This window comes from Bos javanicus, chromosome X (assembly GCF_032452875.1).
Source record: "Bos javanicus breed banteng chromosome X, ARS-OSU_banteng_1.0, whole genome shotgun sequence".
Taxonomy (NCBI): domain Eukaryota; kingdom Metazoa; phylum Chordata; class Mammalia; order Artiodactyla; family Bovidae; genus Bos; species Bos javanicus.
This window is the reverse complement of record NC_083897.1, coordinates 135,723,087-135,745,578: the sequence shown is the minus strand read 5'-3', so window position 1 is coordinate 135,745,578 and position 22,492 is coordinate 135,723,087. Positions and strand designations below refer to the sequence as shown.

Genomic DNA, 22,492 nt, shown 5'->3' with positions numbered 1-22,492 from the left:
CTCCTTGCAGTCCAAGGGACTCTCAAGAGTCTTATCCAACACCACAGTTCAAAAGCATCAATTCTTCAGTGCTAGCTTTCTTTATAGTCCAACTCTCACATCCATACATGACTACTGGAAAAGCCATAGCTTTGACTAGATGGACCTTTGTCAGCAAAAGTAATGTCTCTGCTTTTTAACATGATGCCTAGGCATCTAGGTTGGTCATAACTTTTCTTTCAAGGAGCAAGCGTCTTTTAATTTCAAGGCTGCAGTCACCATCTGCAGTGATTATGGAGCCCAAGAAAATAAACTCTCTCACTGTTTCCATTGTTTTTCCATCTGTTTGCCATGGAGTGATGGGACTGGATGTCATGATCTTAGTTTTTTGAATGTTGAGTTTCAAGCCAGCTTTTTCAATCTCCCCTTTCACTTTCATCAAGAGGCTCTTTAGTTCCTCTTCGCTTTCTGCCATCAGGGTGGTGTCATCTGTGTATCTGAGGTTATTGATACTTCACCCTGCAATCTTGATTCCAGCTTGTGCTTCATCCAGCCCGGGATTTTGCTGGGAATGGGAATGGGAGACATGGTAGCATGTAATTATTGAAGAATAAAATAAGGCACTTATTGGCATACAGTAAGGTTTTAATATATGTGAGCTCATTATTAATACATGCATGTGAAAGTTACTTCTTTTTTCATTTCCAAGGTTTTATATCCAAATGCAAATGATTCTTAAGGCAGTGTCCAATGAAATGATCAGATGTAAAGGATCAAATTATCCCAGAAGTATATAAACCAATGAAAAATAACATGGTTTGCAGGTCAGAGGATATTATGCAATGAATCTAGTGCAGCAAAGTGATTGAAAATTTAGGATTTTGGAATCAGAATGATGAGACCTTGAGTCTCAGCTTCTTTAATTACTGTGGCATGACTTTAAGCAAGTTACTTAATTTTTCTAACCCCCAGTTTCCTCATCTGAAAATGTTTATTGGAGCACTAAAACAATTCCTTTTTTGTGAGGATTAAAACAGACAATTTTTTAAATGTGCTCAGTACAGTGTGTCAGTATGTGGTAACTTAAAAATTATTTTGAATTCTAGCAGTATACTCACACTGCCATGTACTGGGAAGGATAAAAACAGATGTATGATGGTATGGCCCAGCTTTCTAATTGGTTCCAAGCCAGTTGGGGAGGCCAGACAATCAGATAATCTACAGTACAAGAAAACCTACATTTGGATTTTCAAATTCCTCCTTTTAAGATCACGTTTCTCTCTTTCCTGTTTCTTTTCCCACATTATTCATTTTCTATCTCATATACAAAAATCCATGAAAGTTTTCCACCCTGAATTGGACCATCTAAAACGAAATATCTTGTTGTGAAGAGAGGAAAAAAAGTAATTTTTTACACACAATTTCTCATGACTTGACTCTACCTTCTCTACTTTATCTCTTATGCACAGAGTCGGACACGACTGAAGTGACTTAGCAGCAGTATCAGCAGCATAAAAATATATTTGTTATAGAATAAAAATCTATGGACAAGAAAGAGACTCTTTTTTTTTTTTTTTGCTGGTTTTTTTTTTTTTTTTTTTGAGTAACCTAAATAAGAAAACAAAATAAAGCAGAGCAGGAAGTGACCATGGAAAAGAAGTCATCTTAGCAGATGATGAATAACAAGGGGATAAACTAAAAAGACGTGGAATATTTCAAAGATGTAGGCTGAAAAATGTTTTGGTAATATGGTGATGTTTATGATCTGATGCCCAAAATCACTTTTAAAAAAACTATTTTTTCATTAAAAGCAGATAAGTTAGTTATATTAAAAAGAAAAACAGCTTACTACATCTCTTTTATCCAAATTCTTTGTTGCTTCTTTTACCAAAAGTTTCCTTGCCTGGAAATTTACATTAGCTGTTGAGCCCTTTTCTTTTTTTCATTTTGAGAACTCAACATGGACTTGAGAAGTAAAAATATGGCACTCAAGCATTGCTGCAGCTGTGTTTTACTATCAGCCTTTGAAGGAGGCTTCAAGCCAAACTCCTCCTCATTCAGATCCTACCTGCTTGTTGTGAACAGAGCCAACTGGGGTGTTGCTTGAACCAGGATACTGACACAGGAGAAAGCAATGAGTGAATAGATGGTTCATGGCAACATGAACCATTTCGTATCTTAGAAAGTATTATGTGGAAACCACATGAGGGCAATAAATACATTGCCCAGCATAACATGAAACTCGAAGTCATTGGAAAGTGATTCATCTATGGTCAGAGGGTGAAGAGTTTGTCGCTGTACCCTTTGAACGTGCCTGATTTTACCTGATCTCTGAAGCCAAACAGGGTCAGGCTGGTTAGTGCTTGCTTGGAGGAGAAACAAAGGGCAAGAGGAAAAGAGAGTTGTTCCCTATGTCTCTGGAGGAAAAAGCATGCTCTTTGTTCAAAGTACATCTAGGATTAATAAACCTCCATGGAATTTTCCAGGCAAGAATACTGGAGTGGGTAGTCATTCCCTTCTCCAGGGATCTTCACAACCCAGGGATCAAACCCACGTCTCCTGTGTCTCCTGCATTGCAGGCAGATTCTTTACCGTCTGAGCCACCAGGGAAACTAAACCTTGCTTTCTACTACATTTATTGATGTAACAATCTGGACATTAAGTGACACTGCTGGGTTTCTTTCTTTTTTAAAAAAAAAAAATTTGTTTGTTTATTTTTTTACTTTACAATATTGTATTGGTTTTGCCATACATTGACATGAATCAGCCATGGGTGTACACGTGTTCCCCATCCTGAACCCCCTCCCACCTCCCTCCCCATCCCATCCCTCTGGGTCATCCCAGTGCACCAGCCCTGAGCACCCTGTCTCATGCATAGAATCTGGACTGGCGATTCATTTCACATGTGATAATTTACATGTTTCAATGTCATTCTCCATATCATCCCGCCCTCGCCCTCTCCCACAGAGTCCAAAAGATTGTTCTATACATCTGTGTCTCTTTTGCTGTCTTGCATATGGTGAGCTAATTTTCTTTGGTTTTGTATTTCTATACATCATTTCTCATTAGGCAGTCACAGGGTATAAAGAAGGAATGGGGTAAATTCAGAGGTATCATGAAAATCAAACTAGACCCATTGATTTAAAGGGTATTCCATAAAAGGAGGTGGATATTCCTGACCCATCCACCATTCAAAATGTAGCTCCATTTGAACTCATGAGCCAGGCTATTTCATCGTCATATGTACCCACTGTTGACATCTACAAGGTTGATGAGCCTAAGGTCAAAGAAAGCCACTCATCCAAAAGGCAATTTTGATCACAACTATTGACAATGAACTCCATTTAATAGTCTTCAGCTTATATTTTCCAAGTCCAAAACTCTTCAGGGTAAGTTATCATTGCTAAACTGTCATTATTTGAAATGCTAGTGGGAATGTTATTACTGTGAACCTCTCTGGGTAAAACTTTCTCTTTTTTTTTTTTTTTGCAATCTCACCATCGTTTTAATTTTGTTTACATCTCTAGTCATTTGCACAGATGTTGATGGAGCTGTATTTTTGCTTCAATGTCTATTGCAACATTTTTATTGCGTTCTGCAGGTCCTCCAGTAAACGTTACTTGCAATATTTTTATCAACAGTTTTGGATCAGTCACAGAAACCACCATGGTAAGTGCTACAATGCCACTGGCAAGAGAAAAACATGACTTGATTATGCCATGAACACAACCTGTCAAATTTTCTATTTATTGTTCAACTTGCAGGACCTCCTGTAAATGTTACCTGCAACATATTTATCAACAGCTTTGGGTCAATAGCAGAAACTACAATGGTGAGTGGGACTGAGCATTGAAGCCATCGTGTGAAGGAATGGGATGTGTGATCAAAGAGCACTGTTGTACATTTGTGCGACATTTACTGAGTGCTAATTTCCAAGTTCATTCACCTCTAGAAAGCAATTAGTTATACTCTTTCACCTTAGGAATTCATTAGTCAAATATTAATTTGCTTAAAATTCAATAATCTTTCATCCATCATGCCAGAGAAATTTTGGAAACACTTGATGTTTGGTTATATTTAGGTAGAATTATCAGTAATGAGCTGGTGCATAATTAAGGATATTTAAATATTTGCATCTCCAATGTTTCAGAAATACAAATTTCAAAGTTTAGGAGATATTTTCATAAAATGGGACACTTTAACATAATCAAGCTTCAGACATGCTACATTTAAGATATATGCCAAGAAGCTGACTGTAAAATGAACACACACACACACACACACACCCCAATTTGATGACAGTAGAAAGTTGTTCCAAATCCACAGGAATTACATAACATGCATGACTCCCTCCCCCCAAAATAAATATAAAACTAATAAAACCCAATCATATTCTAAGTGCAGACATGTTTCACATACATGAAAAAGATTTCAGATACTTTAAAATTGAGATATTTTAAAATACTTTAAAATAAAGACTCTTTACTGGTGTCAAAGTGGTATTGTTGCCTGTGACACAGCCCATTAGATCAGTAACCTTAGAGTGCTAGGGTACAGGGTGGAGATTACATTTTGAGTGAAATATTTTCTTAGCCTCTATATAATTTAAGTCCACTGACTGGTTCTAATTTTCATGACTATGTAAAAGTATGTTGTTGTATTAAGTCCCTTTAGTCATGTCTGCCTCTTTGCGACCCCATGGACTACAGCCTGCTAGGCTTTTCTGTCCATGGGATTTTCCAGGCAAGAATATTGGAGTGGGTTGCCATTTCCTCCTCCAGGGCATCTTCCCAACCCCGGAACTAAACCAGCATCTCTTAGTTCTCCTGCATTGGCAGGCAGGTTCTTTACCACTAGCACCACCTGTATATGTAAAGTACACAGTTGTATTATTGGATGAGATCAAAATAAAATACAGTTGAGTTTGACTAAGTACTATGGTGGCTGACGTCCTAGAAACACTCAAGAAATGAAATAATAAGCATAGTGCCATTGAGAAGTAAAAAATGGTGTTCCACTGTGTTTATGAATTCTCTTTTAGACTATAGTATTGCGTTTAACAAATTACTGTACTTCTTGATGTTCTTGATGTTAGAAAAGAATAATTTACCTCAACATTCATTTCCACTGGCAAGCCAGACATAATACAACTCCACCATCCATTTTAATATTATTCAGACACAGCATTGTCCAGAAATGAAACTTTTGGGACTTCGACCATATGTAGTGCATTAAGAATTTTACTCAACTAAGATAGTTTTGATAGGATTATTAATTAACTCATAAGAGAATCTCAACACGGAAAGAAGACTCCAACTTTGGACTTGGCATTCAGTGTCTGTCCTCCCCTCTTGGTTTTATCTTGATAACAGAGGGGCAGATATTCCAGCCGCCCAAATCACTATCTCCAGCTTTACACGATGGCATTCAATGACAATACTTGCACGACCTAATGCTGATTGCATTAATTAGACCCCTAAGTTGCTTTGATTAAATTTCCTCATTGCATCTTATCCTCAATCAAAAATGTAAATATAAACCTTTTCAATGTTCATTAATGTAAGATAAAGCTGAACATTTAAGGAGATGAAAATGAAAACTATGGATATCCTTGTTTTCCTGTGTCTTTAAGAGCTACTGAAGGTGTTTAATAAATGGGCTGCCTAGGTGCTTCCTGGCCACTTACTAAAGTGTCCTTTGTCATGTTTCCTATGAGAAAACTTGGAAATCGTTGCCCAAGCGTAATATCAATGGCCTGTCTATTCTGCTGTATGAGATGTATTGAATCGCATGATCAGAAGAATGATGCCTATATGCTTCTTTTATTTTAATTCTTAGCTTCTGATGTAATAACAAACTGAATTTGGCTTTTAAAAAGTATCTTTATTTTCTTCAATCATGGCTCTTGTGTGAAACTAAAAAAATTTTTTGGAAACTCTACCACGCTTAAATCAAAGAATAAATTCTCATGTCATGTAGGGTAGGGACCAGCAAACATTCTCTAAAATGCCAGACAGTAAATACTTAAGACTTTGAGGACCAGACAATTTCTGTCACAACTACTTGATCCCACCCTTTCAGCATAAAAGCAGCCATAAACAACAGTAAGGAAATGGGTGTGGCTGTTCTCCAAAAAAAAAAAAAAAAAAACACTTTACTTATAAACACAGATTATGGCCAAATTTGGCCCACAGGCCATAGATTGTCAATTTTGGGATGTAAGGCATCATTATTTAACTAGACATTATGCAGGTGATCATAAGAACATGAGAATTGCTTCACCTTGAAAAGATCTTACCTTTCCAGATCTTTTAGGCTCTGCCTAGGTATCTACCTGATGCACCCAGAGAGTGTCATCAGAGCCCAAGTTTCCCTTACCAAAACCCTGAGACTCTGTGCTCATGAATATACTCACAAAATATGGCTCAAAAGATGGTCAAAAAAAATTAAACAGAAACAAATTCTTCCTTTAACTCTTTAGTTGACAAGACATCAGACTCTTAGTTTTTATGCACTGTAATGCATGTAGTTACTGAGGATGTTGATTAGTGCTATGAATGGGGGGGAGAATAATAGTTTTGCTTTCCCTATGTTTTCTGGAATGATTTTTTTCCAAGAATGTATCAGAATTTTGAGTTTCTAAACATGTTGATTTCTCTCATATCCCACTCTTATCCCACAACACTTGGCAGCATTATTGAAGAATTTAGTTTGGATGTTTGTTTCTAAATAAAAGGCAATAAGTATCTGTTTTAAGAACTCAGTATGACTTTCTTTTGGTGCTGTCCAGTGTGCCCTATTGTGCTTGATGAAATCCCACTAAATTACTGTTGTTACTTACTCCCTGCAAAGAACAGGCTCACACAGGGACTCATATTGCCTCTTACTCCTTTGGTATATTAGTGTTGAAGACATGCACTCATAGGACAATATATTTGTGTTATTCTAAGGAATATTTTTATGGATCATTATGGTCATACACAGTATTTCAAAATATATACTTCTGTTCATTAAAAGTCACAGGGATCTGTTGATGGTCATTACTAGCTGACCCTGTGTTAAGAGTATTCAGTGGGACAATTATCTGTTGTTGTTTATGATTCCAAAAGACTCATTAGACCAGAAAGGGGTGTATGATGAGACAGGTTATAATTTAGTTTTGGTATGTAAGTTTACCATTTCCTTTTCTTTCTTTCCCCTTTTTCTTTAGCTAGTGATGGCAAGTTAATTTACTGGATGACGGGTGTATTTACAAGCCCCTCCTTCCTAACACAAAGGCATAGTTCGGGAATACTGATAGTGTCAGTAAAGGTCAAGAATATTTGCATGCCATCTGCATGCAGCTGTCCCCAAGGTTGGGCCATTAGAAAACGGAGAAGAGACAGTCTCCTCAAACCTTCCAAATAACTGCCTGGAAGGATGTGGGTGAACAGAATGTGGCTTGAACCTGTGAGTGCTGGAACATTCCCCATGCCAAAGCAGCAGGAAATAGATTGCAGCAGCAGGGAGGGGGTAGAAAGAGCTGAAAGTGTACAAAATGTGTCTACTCAGAGAGTATCTCTAGAATATGATTCCAGCTCCCCAGAATCTTCCCCAAATTCCACATCTTCTGCTGGTTACTGCTGCAGGGTGAAGAGTTGTTTTATCTCCAACCTGAAATCATGTTCCCAAAGAACTGGATAAGATGTATGTAGATAGCCCCTTAGGAGATTGTATGGTTGCTGTAACTGCTGGAATGATGTTACAGGCTCCTTTTCATTCTACAGCTGCATATGCTAACTTACCAGGAATAGCAGGTACCTACATTCTTTATTTCTAACTTCTTAAGGGAGAACCAAGAATCAACCTAACATTTTGTTAATCTAAGATGCAAGGTGACCTCGTCTTTAAATTTAAAATGCAATGTTAAAACCTGAATTGATCATAAAGCAACTGCTCCTCCCATAATTTCAAATTCAAAGCTAACTTTCCATATTCAAAGCTAGCACAAACTCAAGATGATGAAAACATTACTGCAGGGTAGCTGGAAGTTAAAACCAAAATGCCATATAGGTCTATGAAAAATCCACAAAGCATATCTTTGCACTGGGATGACCCAGAGGGATGGTACGGGGAGGGAGGTGGGAGGTGGGTTCAAGATGGGGAACACGTGTACACCCGTGGTGGATTCATGTTGATGTATGGCAAAACCAATACAATATTGTAAAGTTATTAGCCTCCAATTAAAATAAATAAATTTAAATAAAAAAGAGAAAACTTTATGACATAATTGGACTGAAAAATATATACATATAAAATAAAGAGAGAAGTAGTGAAGTTCAGTATGAATGCGGATGAGATAGAGTTGCAATCCCCAAGTACAAACGCTAGACTAAATATAACAAAATAATTCAATTTAAGGAAACAATCTTTGTGGCATGGGCATAGAATTAGAAGGTACCAAAATAGTAAAACTTTAGAAATTCTAAATTTGATGTGAAGTAATAGTATGGAATATAGGTACCTGTATTACCTGTGCTAAGAATATATAAAGATTCTATGACTTAAACATAGCTTTTGAAAAATAAAAGATAAATGTATGCATTTACACACATACAGACATGCACACACACAAATAAATAAATAAATAAATATATATATATATATATACACACACATACACACACACACATACACATACATTTTTAATTTAAATGTTTCCATTATCTAATCTAGTACCCAAGGAGTCAATCATAGAAAATCAAATTTTAATACAAGGAGATATGTCATTTACTTGAAGTAGAATCTGTCTCTGGAGAGACAAGGTAGTATAAAAGAAAGTTCAGTCTGCACTTAAGTATGTCTCTCAGTGTTTACTTCTCCTTTAATATTTCATTAAACCTAGAAGCAAAAATAAAGACAAAGAAAGGCTACAGAGCAATATAACTATCTTTGGTGGTTTGGAATATCTTGAGAGAAAAAACCTATCTGTAAATAAACAGAGGCAGTGCATGGATAAATCATGTGTCAAATTTGTACCCTATATTGAAAATGATAGTGAACTGAAAGAATTATACAGGCACAGCCCTTGAAGATCTTTTCTTTGGCTATCTACTTCTCTGTATCCTTGGGTGTTCTTTTCTATTCTTTAAAGTTTTAAGGGTTGCCATTTATTCTGGAATAATGTATCATCATCATGAACAAAATTAAGGAAAATTTTAATTCCTATACATTATAAAGAAAAAATACTTCCAAAAGATCTAATAAAAGTCTTATTTTATATAATTCCTGTCACTATGGCATAAAATATATTTTCTCCTCTAACTTTTCCACTTATCCTTGCTTATGAACAGGCTAATTAATTTATTTTAAACTAACTCTTAGACATTAAGTGGTTCTATTGTGATAAGATAGATTCAGTGCTCTTTTTTATAGTTCTGATATTGGAAGAAAATTCAAAATAGAAAAGTAGGAAACACTGGAGAAGAAAACTTGTGGGAAAGACTTTTTTAAAAGATGTACATTAGCTGTGAAAATTTATATTGAGATTTTTTTAAAAAGGTCAATGTTTCATATTTTATGTCACTAATGTAATATTCTCTGAAATCTCTCAACATGCATATTTGAATCATTCTCAGGTTCAAAGGAGGACTATAGTGATGTTCTCCTGGTGATTTTGTTGCTGAATACTCACTCTCTGACTTTACATGGCCTCTCTCATTCTGTTTCCTTCCGGGGTAGGGGGTCTCCCTATGGCCTAAGAAATTTAACCCATTCATCTCTGTTATTTCCAGCTGTCATTACTTCCTATACTTAGAATTTTTCTACCTCCAGAATTGACTAAGAGATGACATCCTCTCTCTCCTACCTCCTGCTGAAACAATCTCATAAACCCTCACACAAAAATTTTTATTAAGGATAATTGGTTCCCACCCGAAGGAAAATAAAAGGGGTAGTTGTCACATAGTGGATACACTGCATTTTTTCCTTCAGGAAATCTTCAGAAAATATCACAGTTGGTCTATCTAGTACCTATTTATATGCAAATTGGATTATTTTATTTCCAACAGCCCCTGTTTTGGTTTTCCACAAATCACACATTTCCATTCTTTACTCACACAAAACTCCAAAGCTTCCAATAACTCCTGTTGCCAATGAAACACTGAAGTGGTCATCTATTTCCATTTACCATCCTCTGATTCCTTTCGGTTCAGTTCAGTCGCTCAGTCATGTCCGACTCTTTGCGACCCTATGAATCGCAGCATGCCAGTTTGGATAATTCCAAAAATGCAAAATATGTGATGGGGAGAACTTTTAAGATTTTGCCATTCTCTTGGTTCACTCTTGAAGGGAGGGGATAGCCAATGAGCAAACAGAATGGAAAAGAAGCTTCCCTGGGCCCACAACAGCACCCTCTTAGGTCTGGGAATTTGCTTCGCAGGTCTGGTATAAAGTAAAATGAAGTTTTTCAGTTGTGTTCGACTCTTTGCAACCCCATGGACTGTAGTCTGCCAGGTTCCTCTGTCCAATAATCCCAAATAAAAGTCAGCTGATAAAATTTTCCAAGTCAAAAAGTCCTTATGTTGTACAATAGAGAAACATACAGTCATTATTAAAAATATATTTCAGCTTTCCCTAAGAAGCTAGGCTTTGATGACTGATTTCCAGAAGTTAGTAACTATTTGATTATTAGCATTCTTTAAACCCACATGGGGCACTCTTTCTAAGAACTGCCATTTCCAAAATACTCTACCAGCCTGATTGTCAAATGGCTGTATTACGGGGAGAAGTCATGAGAATTTGGAGAGTTTATTGATTAAGGAGAGGGAAATGGATTGACACTCTTTCATCCACCCTGATCTTTACAACCTAGTTGCGAGTTTTCTTTTGGCTCTAAAGGGATTAACCGAAACAGACAATCCTGAGGTGGTCTCCATTGTACCTGATAGAAAAACCAACCATCCAAGTTTTGCCTATGCCTGAGTGGGTTCCCTGAATGTGGGACTTCTGAGGCTAAATTGGAAAAATTCTTAGGCAAACTAGGACATGTTGGTCACTGTTACAGAAAAGTAAGCAATGATCCAAAATCCAGATGCCAAAACACAGATGTGGAGACAAAGCAAATGAAGGTGGAAAAGGTAAAGAGAGTAAGATGGGATGAGTATATATCATCCCGAAAGCCCACAGGTGGCAGATGTGGACAAATGTGAGCTCTGAACCATAGTCCCGCTTAACTAGGGGATACTGTTGAAGCCTCTATTGGGTTTGCTCTGTCAAGCAAAGCAACAATTTCCATGAACCTAAAGACCTTTGAGTAAAAATCCTCTGAAGAGAAGTTACTGCCTCACGCTGATTCATTAGCACAGAAGAAAATTTCCAGGCCAAGTGGGAATGACATGGTGTACCTGAATTTCCACGGGGAGGAACACCTTTATCAAAAGGTACTCAGATTAGGAAAACATGAAAGAGATTTCTGTTTTGATGAAGCATCAAGTCGACTACCGTATATACAACCCATTCAGAGAAATGATAAAATATTTAAGAGTTTCAAAAGTAAGTAGCTGTAAGGGAATTATCTTGTCAACATGAAACATCTTAATATTTATGTTGATGAATTTAAAAACTACTGCCCCATCATATCAGAGTTTTATAATAAGATTTCCACTACAAAATTACAGAGTGGCTTTTCTTCTGCCTAAAGCATCTGAGAAAGATTGAAAACAGAGATCATGTCATTTCTGATTTGGAAAATATATCAGTTTTATCTGATAATCTGCCATCAAAGACTGACTGCTGTACTTACCATTATCTTTTTCTACAGCTAAATCGGATGGTTGTTATTTGTTTAGTCGCTAAGTCGTGTCTGACTTTGCAACCCCATGGACTGTAGCCCACCAGGTTCCTCTGTCTGTGGGATTTCCCAGGCAAGAATACTGGAGTGGTTTGTCATTTCCTTCTCCAGGGGATCTTCCTGACCCAGGGATCAAACTCACATCTCCTGCATCGCAGGCAAATTCTTTCCACCCAGAATGATTAAATTAAGTAAGAATTCAACCAATTCAACTTGTTCCATTAGTGTTCTGGTTTGGTTGAGTCTTCTTTTTTTCTCCCCTCTGTTCCCACTCCTAATAGAATTGAGTGGTTTATTTTGACCAAGATATACACAGTCTGGTTTATTCAGATACCAATATGGCATGCATCAAATCAGGGAGAAGAGTGAGGGGAAAATATGTCAGAGTGGTTGATAGATAACTCTTATGCATGGCGTTTCTGTAGGACTACCGAGTGAATATTTTTCTGAGACAACAGTGGAATGATTCACGGTTGGCATATAGCGAGTACCCTGATGATTCTCTGGACCTGGACCCATCGATGCTGGACTCCATTTGGAAACCAGATTTGTTCTTTGCCAATGAGAAGGGGGCCAACTTCCATGATGTTACCACTGACAACAAATTACTTCGCATTTCAAAAAATGGCAAAGTACTCTACAGTATCAGGTAAGCTTCCTTCAGCTACCCTTTGCTCCCTTCTCCATTCTTCTCCTGACCTAGAGCCACCTGACTCTGCAGGGCAAGATGGATATGAATATTATCCTTTGTGGTCTCTTGTTTATTATTTGAAATTAAAGTCATTGAGCATGCCAGTGGTTCTCATTGTCTCAGAACTGCAATCTTCCACAACCAAAATATATTTGGTAGGATGTTGGTTAGGTGGTGGTATCATATAAATGTCTGCACAAATATGTTTTTTGATTGATTCAATAAAGGAAGCGCAGGCCATTTAGTTCAATTACTACTGAGCACAGCATACAAGTTTTTGTATATTTCATTCAACATACATTTCATTTCAAATAATTATGCCATTCTATAGCATTTAACCACACACACACAAACACAGATTCAATGGTTCAGTATGGTCACCGATGGCATACTTATGCTCAGTGAATGGAAAACTGGTTCTAATCCCAGCTCTACTTCTAATTAAACATCTGACCTTCATCTGTTAACTTTTCTTGGGCTTGAGTTTGGGACACAAAATTCCTCACATGCATTTTCACTTTTGTATTCAAATATAATCTTCTCCAGAATCTTTATCACCCTATGATCAAAATAATCTCTCTTTTCTGAACCCTAATAATAATTTTCTGTGACTCTATAAGGCTCTGACTTCTTCCTGCCCCATATTTTGGCTACTTCTATACACAAATATAGCATAAGAACATAGATTTTTGGAACCAGATAAATCTAGAATTAAATCCATGCTTTGCCACTTGCTAAGTTACATAAGCTATACCTTCAGTTACCTTAATTGGAAAATGGGAAAATCTGTATTTATCTGAGTATTCTTGTGAGAACAAATTATATACAGCAGAGGTCAGCAAATATTTTCTATAAGGGCAGATAGAAACTTTATTTAGTTTTGCAGGTCAGACTATCTCAACGCTGTCATAGCTACTCAACTCTGCCATTATAGCACAAAACAGTCATAGACAATACTCAAACAAATAGATGTGGCTGTGTTTCAATACAACTTTATTTATAAAAACAGATGATAGACTAGATTTAGCCCTTTGGCCATAGTTTGCCAACCCCTGATATACAGTATATACAAATACTTGCCACAGTTCTTGACACACATGGTATGTTCTCAATAAATGAAATGATGGCTTTTTATATTTTAAAATTAACATTCTTTCTAAATAATAAGTCCTTTAAAGTCAAGATATTTGGATTTTCCATCTTTTACACCCCCTCCCAAATGGCCAAGACTGTGTATTGTATAAGAGAGATATCAAATATATTGAATAAATATTGACATTTTAAAGATCACATTTTATATATTACATTATAGAATCTCCCTTTCTCTCTAGTCTTACTACCAAAAAACAAAGTGGACAGCAAGTATCTCTGCAAATGATTTTCACAAGTTTGCAGACTCACCACTCACCACCACCAAAATTGTATTTCACAATTTTATATACAATTTAGTTCTGTACTGTACATTCCATTCTTAACCTAGTAATTTCGCAGCTTGCTGATAGTTGCAATGTCTTTTGGAAGTAAAGAGGCTGCTCATTTGTAAAAAGTGGCAAAGTCACTGCTTTCACAAAGAATCAGGGAAACTTCCCCTACTTTATTTTTAAGGAATTTAACTTTATTTTTATAATTTTTTTTAAGGAAACAGAATATTCCACATAGTGATGCATTTGGTATAAGATGCAGTATTGGGCACAACTTAAGTTGATGTGACCTGATGAAATGGGACATACGTAGAGCATGGTGCTGGGAAGGAGAGTTATAAAAAGCAGCACAGAGTATCAGCTGCTCCAGCTAACCCTCTGGGCCTTGGGTGGCATTTGCTCTAGTAAATACCTGGCATCAGGCACTGCTGAAATAAAACTAGCTTTTTTCCCCCTTCTGTTCTATAAAGCCCTTGCATTCTAGAACCATGAAGAATATAATTTTCGTCAGACTAGATCCAAAGGCAATTCTTCTATCTCTGCTTCCCAGTAGGCTCTGAAATACCCCCCAACAATTGTTTTGGGTTGGGTGGAGTTTGTCCTGTGACAGACTAGTTTCGACCTTTCCCTCATGGTGGGTATTCTATGAAATGAGGGGAAAGACCCTTGGTGTAAGAGAACTTAAGGAAACATAGCTTTAGGCAGATTTGAACTGCAGGAATCTAATTATTTGTCAGGAAGGGTTTTCAGTGAGCCAGACACCGTGCCAGGCCTAGAGATCCAGAGCTGAGAAAAATGTGGTCTCTGCCCTGGAAGGGCTCCAGCCGAACAAGGCAGGCACATATCAGATAATTTAAGTAGCAGGAATAAATAGGAACAAGGGAAAGAAAAGTGGCTCTAACTCTGCAAACGAATTCTGTGACTCAAATATTGTTAGAATTTGGGGGTTGGCACCTACACTCCTGCTTATTTGAGTCACCTGGCCCATCTTAACTAGAGGGTAAAGAGGAATTAGTGCTAATACACGCCCAGCTACAGGTCCAACTCAAGTTTAAAGATCAGTTTCTGATGTCTAAAAGGTGTGGAAAGTCCTTGCTGACATTCCATGAGGAAAGACTTTCTCTTAACTCTCAGGTTTACAATGCAAATACCCGCAGGAGAGGGAACATGTTGTCCTCAATTCATACTAAACTATAAAGAACTGACACAAAATTTTCTTTCAGATAGTAGGTTTAATGTCTGTGAAGAATAGTGGAACAAGCATGTTGGATGCCTGAGAGGAAAAATCAGATAGGATGAAGAGAGTTAAGAAAGATACAAGGAAGGGATACAACAGAAGCACCAAAGATAAACTCATGAATTGCCTCCATCTGACACATTCTAATAATTACTTCAACACTGGTCCACATTAAAAAAAATGATGTCCTATGGGTATGCTTCGTATTTGAATTTTCCTGAAACCTGAAGCATATGGATAGAAGTGCTGCATCCAGGAAAAATTCTACACTTTCTTAATTTTGTAGGAGCAGAATTAACTCTGCATGGAGACCAAAGCCCAAGGCTTTGACGGCCAAACAAAACACAATGAGAACTATGCAGCCACTGACTTTATAACAAGCCAGATCACACTTCCCACAATGTAATCTATCTTGTTAGTCTGAAGACCAAAGTTTAAAAAAGGGAGTAACAGTAGACCAGAAATCCATAAGTGTCCTGCAGATTCAAATACCTGGAGTATCTGAGTAAAATTTAAGCAAATACACAGTGATGCAGGACATAGTCTCTGTTGGCAAAAAAGTGTCAAATTTGTTCCTGTCTACTTAACCTCTGATTTCTATTTTTTAATTATTCACTTCCCTGACATGTTTGATCTTACCCTGTTTTGAAGCTTTTTTGTTGACCCACCCCATTAAGTACTGACCATTCTTGACCAAAGTGTAAACAAGGACACACATCTTGCTTTGTACAGTCTCTTCAGAGACACTCAAATTCTAAATTTATATTACTTAAAAGGCCAAAATCCATAGTGAAAGAAAGAAGTGAGCCTTGAGTATCATACATATTATTGCTCAAATAATATTTACTGAATCAAGTATAGTAAATTGTAGTAGACGTTAGGACATCATAGCATATGGTGTACATTATGAAAGAAAAAAGGAGAGGGTGAGCATTTTTAAAGAGAAGCAACTGGTCTCAAATGTCCACAATGTCTTTGCTAATATCTGTTTTCTTCCCTTCCTTCTCATTGCTCCTGAGAATTTTCTGCCAGAATGCTGACTTTTATAGATGCATAGGATTTTTTTTTGAAGGTATTACCTTGCAAAATATCCTTATTTTACTGATAAGGAAGTGACTTCTTTCAAAAGTTAAATGAGTTAAAATAATGGAGCCCATAAATAGGAAAGCTCAGACCAACAATCAAAGCTCTTGACATCTGTTTCAGAGCTAACATCTCCTACCTCACGTTAATTCTTCATTTACTCCAATTCCATTTAAAGACACAAACAAATACAATTCAAAAGACATATGGTTTTGGAACCAATCTTTTGGGGACTCAATTTTCAATGGACTATTAGAAGAAGGAGGTAAGATTTAAGACGTGGATATAAAGTATCTTTGAATTTCACAAATGACCAAAAAGACTGTTTAAATTCAAGATGCCACAGTTTCGATTTTGTGTTTGTGCTCACTTGTGTTCGATTCTCTGCGATCCCGTGGACTGTAGCCCGCCAGGCTCCTCTGTCCATGGGATTTACAGGTAAGAATACTGGAATGGGTTGCCATTTTCCACTCCAGGGGATCTTCCCTACCTAGGATTGAGTCTGAGTCTCTTGTGTCTCCTATATTGGCAGGTGGATTCTTTACCACTGAGCCACCTGGGAAGCCTTTCAAATAGGAAGCTCATTTGATAGTTTTATGTAGCATGTATATTTTATATAGCTTGCCTGCAGAATTCCATGGACAGAGGAGCCTGGTGGGCTACAGTCCATGGGGTTGCAAAGAGTCAGACATGACTTAGTGACTAAATGACAACACAAAACAAAGTTATTAAGTAAACTCCTTACCTTCAGGCAACTTGTTGAGAACTTATTCTATTTTGAAAGACCATCAAAGAAGCAGATTTTATATAAGTTACTCTAATATTGTGCATAAATTATTACTTTTAAATTTATTTATTAGTTTTTGGCTGGGCTGGGTCTTTGTTGCAGTGCACAGGCATTTTCTAGCTGCTTGCCACGGGCTCTAGAGCACATGGGCGCAGCAGTTTGGACTGTGGTCTTCTCTAGTGGTGGTGCGTGGACTTACTTGTCCCATGGCATGTGGGATCTTTGTTCCCCAAGCAGGGATCGTACTCATGCCCCTTGTATCGGAAGGCAGATTCTTAACCACTGGACCACCAGGGAAGCCTCCAGAACTTCTTCCTTATATACCTTAAATCATATTTGCTACAACTTAAATTAGTCTCATTTTCCTACATTTGCTAACATGATAAACAAATGGTTACCATTTTTATAAGAATGGAGGGATTACATCACTGATTTTGCTTTCATAAATTTTCATCCCCCCAGAGTTAGTGGACATATTTTTGGTCACCAATATTATGTTGCTGGTTTAATTTTACAGTGTGTAAAATCAGCACCAAGAAGTTCTTCATGTTGCAGTTTTCAGTTTGCTGCACAGTTTGAGGCCCCTACTCTGAATTTTGTGATATTGACTGCTATCTTGGTTCCTTCTAATATTATAGTCAACGAGGCTTTTAGAGTCAAATACCCTTGAGCTAGGGTCTCTGGCCTCAGAACTGTGTGACCTAGGTAAAATTTGTTCTCCCTCTGAACCTCTATTTCCTCAGCTTTGGAAAAGAGATGATTTGCTTAAAAGCTTTGGTGGAATATGCTATATGCATCAGTTCAGTTCAGTTCAGTCGTGTCCGACTTTTTGCGACCCCATGAATCGCAGCATGCCAGGCCTCCCTGTCCATCACCAACTCCCAGAGTTCACTCAGACTCACGTCCATCGAGTCAGTGATGCCATCCAGCCATCTCATCCTCTGTTGTCCCCTTCTCCTCCTGCCCCCAATCCCTCCAAGATAGTCAAAAATGGCATTGCCCTCTGCTCTGGGGCCCTTGGTATTTTCTTGTAATTTCATGATTGTGCTTTCTGTCCCAGTCTGTAAGTCAAAGAGTAAACTGACCAGAATAGAGCCCCACGATTTCTGGACATGACTGTTTGCCTTCACTGTCTTCTTATTTGACTGATCAGGTAGCTGGAGGGTCCTATGCTATCTGCCAACTGCATAGAGTTCTCCAAACAATACATAGTTCTGCGATTGTTCCTCCATAACAGTATTCCACGTCACTCTCGTCATCAACTTAATCTGACTTGAAACTTACTCCTTTATGGTGTTAGAGGTGATTTCCTTGTTAATTTCTTTTGATTTGATTCATAAATCCAGGCATCGAGGATTCAGTGTCCCACCATCCCAGTAGTATCTGAGTTGTCATAGAGAACTCTTGGGGACTGACATGCCTTCTCTCTCTCTAATGATAGATTACAGGCAGCAATGAGAGTAGTTGAAGTGTAGATTTCTAGACAAGTATCCAACTGTGCTCGCCAAACAATCCTGTCTAATGACCTGTCTTTATCCACACACATAAAAGGTCAGCTTTTCTAACATCATCTCCTACTCTTGACTCATCCCTATGGCCTGATACAAGAACTTCAAAGATTCTAACTTCAGTTATAGAATGATTGTTATAGCAGAGGGAAAAAAAGAGCATGCTTTATTTAGATGTCAGAGCTGAAAATGGAATGCACAGTGAACTAAGACCTGCCTAAATGTTACCAATGGTGATGCTTTGATTATCTTACTCTCAATTTTGATGAGACACATAAGCCCATATTTTCTATTAGAAGGCAGCTATGCAAAGCTGTGATTTCTTCTCTCTGTGCATATTTGGACCATGTTTATCTTTATATCCTATAATCCAGGCAAAATTGCATTCTCATTTTCCAACTCTGTGTCCAAATCCTCATTAGTTTTGTGACTTGACTTAATGCAGTAATTAATGACTGTAACATAAGTGCCCACATCGGAATTAAGCAGTGAGGCTTCAGAGAAATGCTGGAAAATGCCATGGAAACCACGATTCCTTTCTTCCTAGAGGCAAGCAAGGTTAGGAGGCTGGGAGGCGCTGGCATGCATATGCGCTGGCGGCTTCAGCAGGAAACTGAGCTAAGTGGCGCAGAGAGGGTGCTTTTGGAGAGTGGGCCTCAAAAGAGGTGCTGCTGCTGCTAAGTCGCTTCAGTCATGTCTGCTCTGTGCGACCCCATAGACGGCAGCCCACCAGGCTCCGCCGTCCCTGGGATTCTCAAGGCAAGAACACTGGAGTGGGTTGCCATTTCCTGCTCCAATGCGTGAAAGTGAAAGTGAAACCGCTCAGTTGTGTCTGACTCTTAGCGACCTCATGGACTGCAGCCTACCAGGCTCCTCCGTCCATGGGATTTTCCAGGCAAGAGTACTGGAGTGGCAGCTGAGGGTAAAAGCATTAAAGTCTAGAAAGCATGTTCTGTACATGACAGATTCTCCTATAGCACAAGAAACTGCACTCCTGATTGCATTCAGAAATACACATACACTTAAGGGCATAATACTGGTTCAAACACAACAGAGTAAGGATCTTACCCTTGTTTGAAGGAAAAGAGGAATTCTGCAATGAAATACAAGGCAGGCGGCATGACCACGTGTCCTTGACTGTTGACCTGACTGGACTAGCAATAGCAACCGGTAGGTTATTCTCTTTTTGGAGGTAACTTTCCACTGCATTAATATTCATTAGAGTTTGCTCTGAAGGTGATGGAGCACCTTCAGAACAGAATACCAAGAAGGTAGCTTAGGGCACAGGAGCACCACACTTCCTTCCATCATTTACTGTATCCTCTAGGCTCAAAGACTAGCCTCTCTAAGCCCATCAGTTTATCATTCTGAGTCTCACTTTCCTTACTATAAAATGAGATTGAACCAGGAGATTAGATGAAGTCTGAGGCTCTGTCCTAAGTCTATAATAATTTTCAAAATGATCTCCTCCTTCCTAAACCACAAGATTCCTTTGGGATGAGGAAAAATGAGTGGGTTCTTCATGTTCCTTAGGGCTTGGGAGACAGAAATAGGAGATTCTGAATTGTGAGGCCTATCTCAAACTACTTTTGGATCTTTGAACCTTTTTCTCCCAAACTGAGTATCTAACTTCTGAGGAGAGGAACCTGACTTTGGAGTTGGGTAGGGAAGGTTGGACTACTTGCTGTTTAAGAGGCAGCCTTATATTCAACATATAGTTTGCACAGAGACTAATACTTAATACTAAGCTCCCTACTGAGAAATTTCCCAGTCGCAAATTAGATCATGCATACTCTCTGATTCAACCAGCAGGAGTATCCAAGAGATATTATTTTAGAATGTGTTCATGAATTATGGGTTTATATACTTTTAGACAATTATACAAAGATGGTTGACTGAGATAATTATTATCTGGATAAATAGACTGAAGGAAATCACCTAGTAGATTTGAACCAGTAGAGTTCAAGGGCTAGTATGCCATTATTCATCACCTGAATTTTCTTATGACAGGAAACCAAAGGAAATTCAGAGGTCCTGGTGAGCCTGCTCAACTTCTGTTGATGTAGGCTTCTGCCTGGTCCATAGTGCTCCTTTTCAAAGGCTTCCTGGATGGCATTAATCCCAAAATAAACACACATAATATCACCATGATGCTCATGAGACACACAAATTACTTTAGTGCATTCTCATAGTACATAACCCAAAGGAAGGACATTCCCATTTTAAAATGGGAAAATATTGTCCAGCCTCAAAAGTTAGCAGGCCCCTATGTTAGCTGCTTGTTAAGAGTCAACTAAGGAACTGTACTTGGTTCCAAAGTGTTATCTAATCAAGAATGGACTATCCTTCCATCTGACCAATACTTCATTCTCTCTCCAACCTTAGCCGTGGAGAAACAGTGGCCAACAACTTTCCATCGGTTACTACAACTGAAGTTGTAATGCAGAAAAATGCTAGCAAAGTAACACAATTTTGCTCTCAGCTGTCAGCAGATAAAAGTTACTTTGGTTTTCTTAAAATCACATTGGCAGTTCTTTTTATTTTTTGCCAAAAGTAAAATAATCCCAAATAAAACAGTAAGAGAATTGCTATACAATGCTATTCCCTCTTTTTTCAACTCAGCATCACCATTAAATAGCTGTGAACTCAGACAACAGAGTAACCATGGACAAGTTAGTTCTCATTAATTTAATGTGCAGGTTAATAGCATTTTATCTTCATGAATATTTGGTGTATAAATAAATAGTAGCTGTTAAATGACTGAAATTTAAAATGTAACTAAAATGTGGGCAGAATTGGTTATTTGAATCTTTGATCATCTGAGCTCTTCTTTCTGATGGTGTTCATTATAGCCCTCTCCTATTCAACACCTTGATAACATTTTCGTTCAGGAAGCATCAAAGCATTTGGAAAAGTTTTAGCTGCAGATTTATCTGTTGCTCTCCAAGTTGAATCCAATCCATATTTGGGCTTAATTAACATGGGCCCACCATATGTGTGCACATTTTCTGAAGGGACAAGGCACAGATGGGAGCAGATATTGTATTTTTGTCCTTCCCAGCTAGTATTGCTGAATGTATATGGGTATTTTCTGTGATGCCTTTATGTTTGGTAAACATAGACCTTCCTCGTCAGCCACTGGTATTTTAGTCAGGGGAGAGGAGTAGAACAGCTGATGAACCAGCACTGTTGCCACTGACTCCCTGCAAAGCCCAAGGTCAGCATGGAGAAACAGGTCTTAGGCTTATTTGGAATTAACTAAAAGGATAGACTCTAATAGCAAAGCTTACTACCAACCTTGGGTTTAGTTTCAATCTTAGATAAAATTGAAGAAATGATTTCTCACTAGTGTCCTGCTGCTGCTGCTGCGTTGCTTCAGTCGTGTCCGACTCTGTGCGACCCCAGAGACAGCAGCCCACCAGGCTCCCCCGTCCCTGGGATTCTCCAGGCAAGAACACTGGAGTGGGTTGCCATTTCCTTCTCCAGTGCATGAAAGTGAAAAGTGAAAGTGAAGTCGCTCAGTCGTATCCGACTCTTAGCGACCCCACGGACTGTAGCCTACCAGGCTCCTCCGTCCATGGGATTTTCCAGGCAAGAGTACTGGAGTGGGGTGCCATTGCCTTCTCCACACCAGTGTCCTAGCCACATGATTTTGAGCCCTGTTATCCATCTAGCTTCATCCCTCCATTTGATACTCTCAGTATCAAAGTCTGCTCTTGGGGATATTGGTAAGGAACCTGAGAATCTATCAACTCACATACACAAAGGAGGAAATGACTAACAGTACTTGAAATACTACTCTCTCCCTAGATTTTCATCTTAGTAGTCAGGGAAGCCTTTAGCTAAATGTCTATTATCCCATTATGAAAGTGTTAGTAGCTCCGTCACGTCTGACTCTTTGCAACCCCATGGACTGGAGCCCACCAGGCTCCTCGGTCCATGGGATTCTCCAGGCA

General features: G+C 38.3%; 1 protein-coding gene across 2 annotated transcripts in view; it reads left to right on the top strand.

Moving 5' to 3' along the window:
• The window catches only part of GLRA2 (glycine receptor alpha 2), a 208,477-nt gene that overhangs the window by 40,180 nt on the left and 145,805 nt on the right, over nt 1-22,492 (top strand). The window contains exons 3-4 of one of the 2 annotated variants that reach the window (XM_061408130.1): nt 3,744-3,811; nt 12,235-12,458. In XM_061408130.1, coding sequence (XP_061264114.1) covers nt 3,744-3,811; nt 12,235-12,458 — 292 coding nt within the window. Of the gene's footprint in view, nt 1-3,580; nt 3,649-3,743; nt 3,812-12,234; nt 12,459-22,492 lie in introns of both variants that reach the window. The other variant, XM_061408129.1, reaches the window with a different exon arrangement.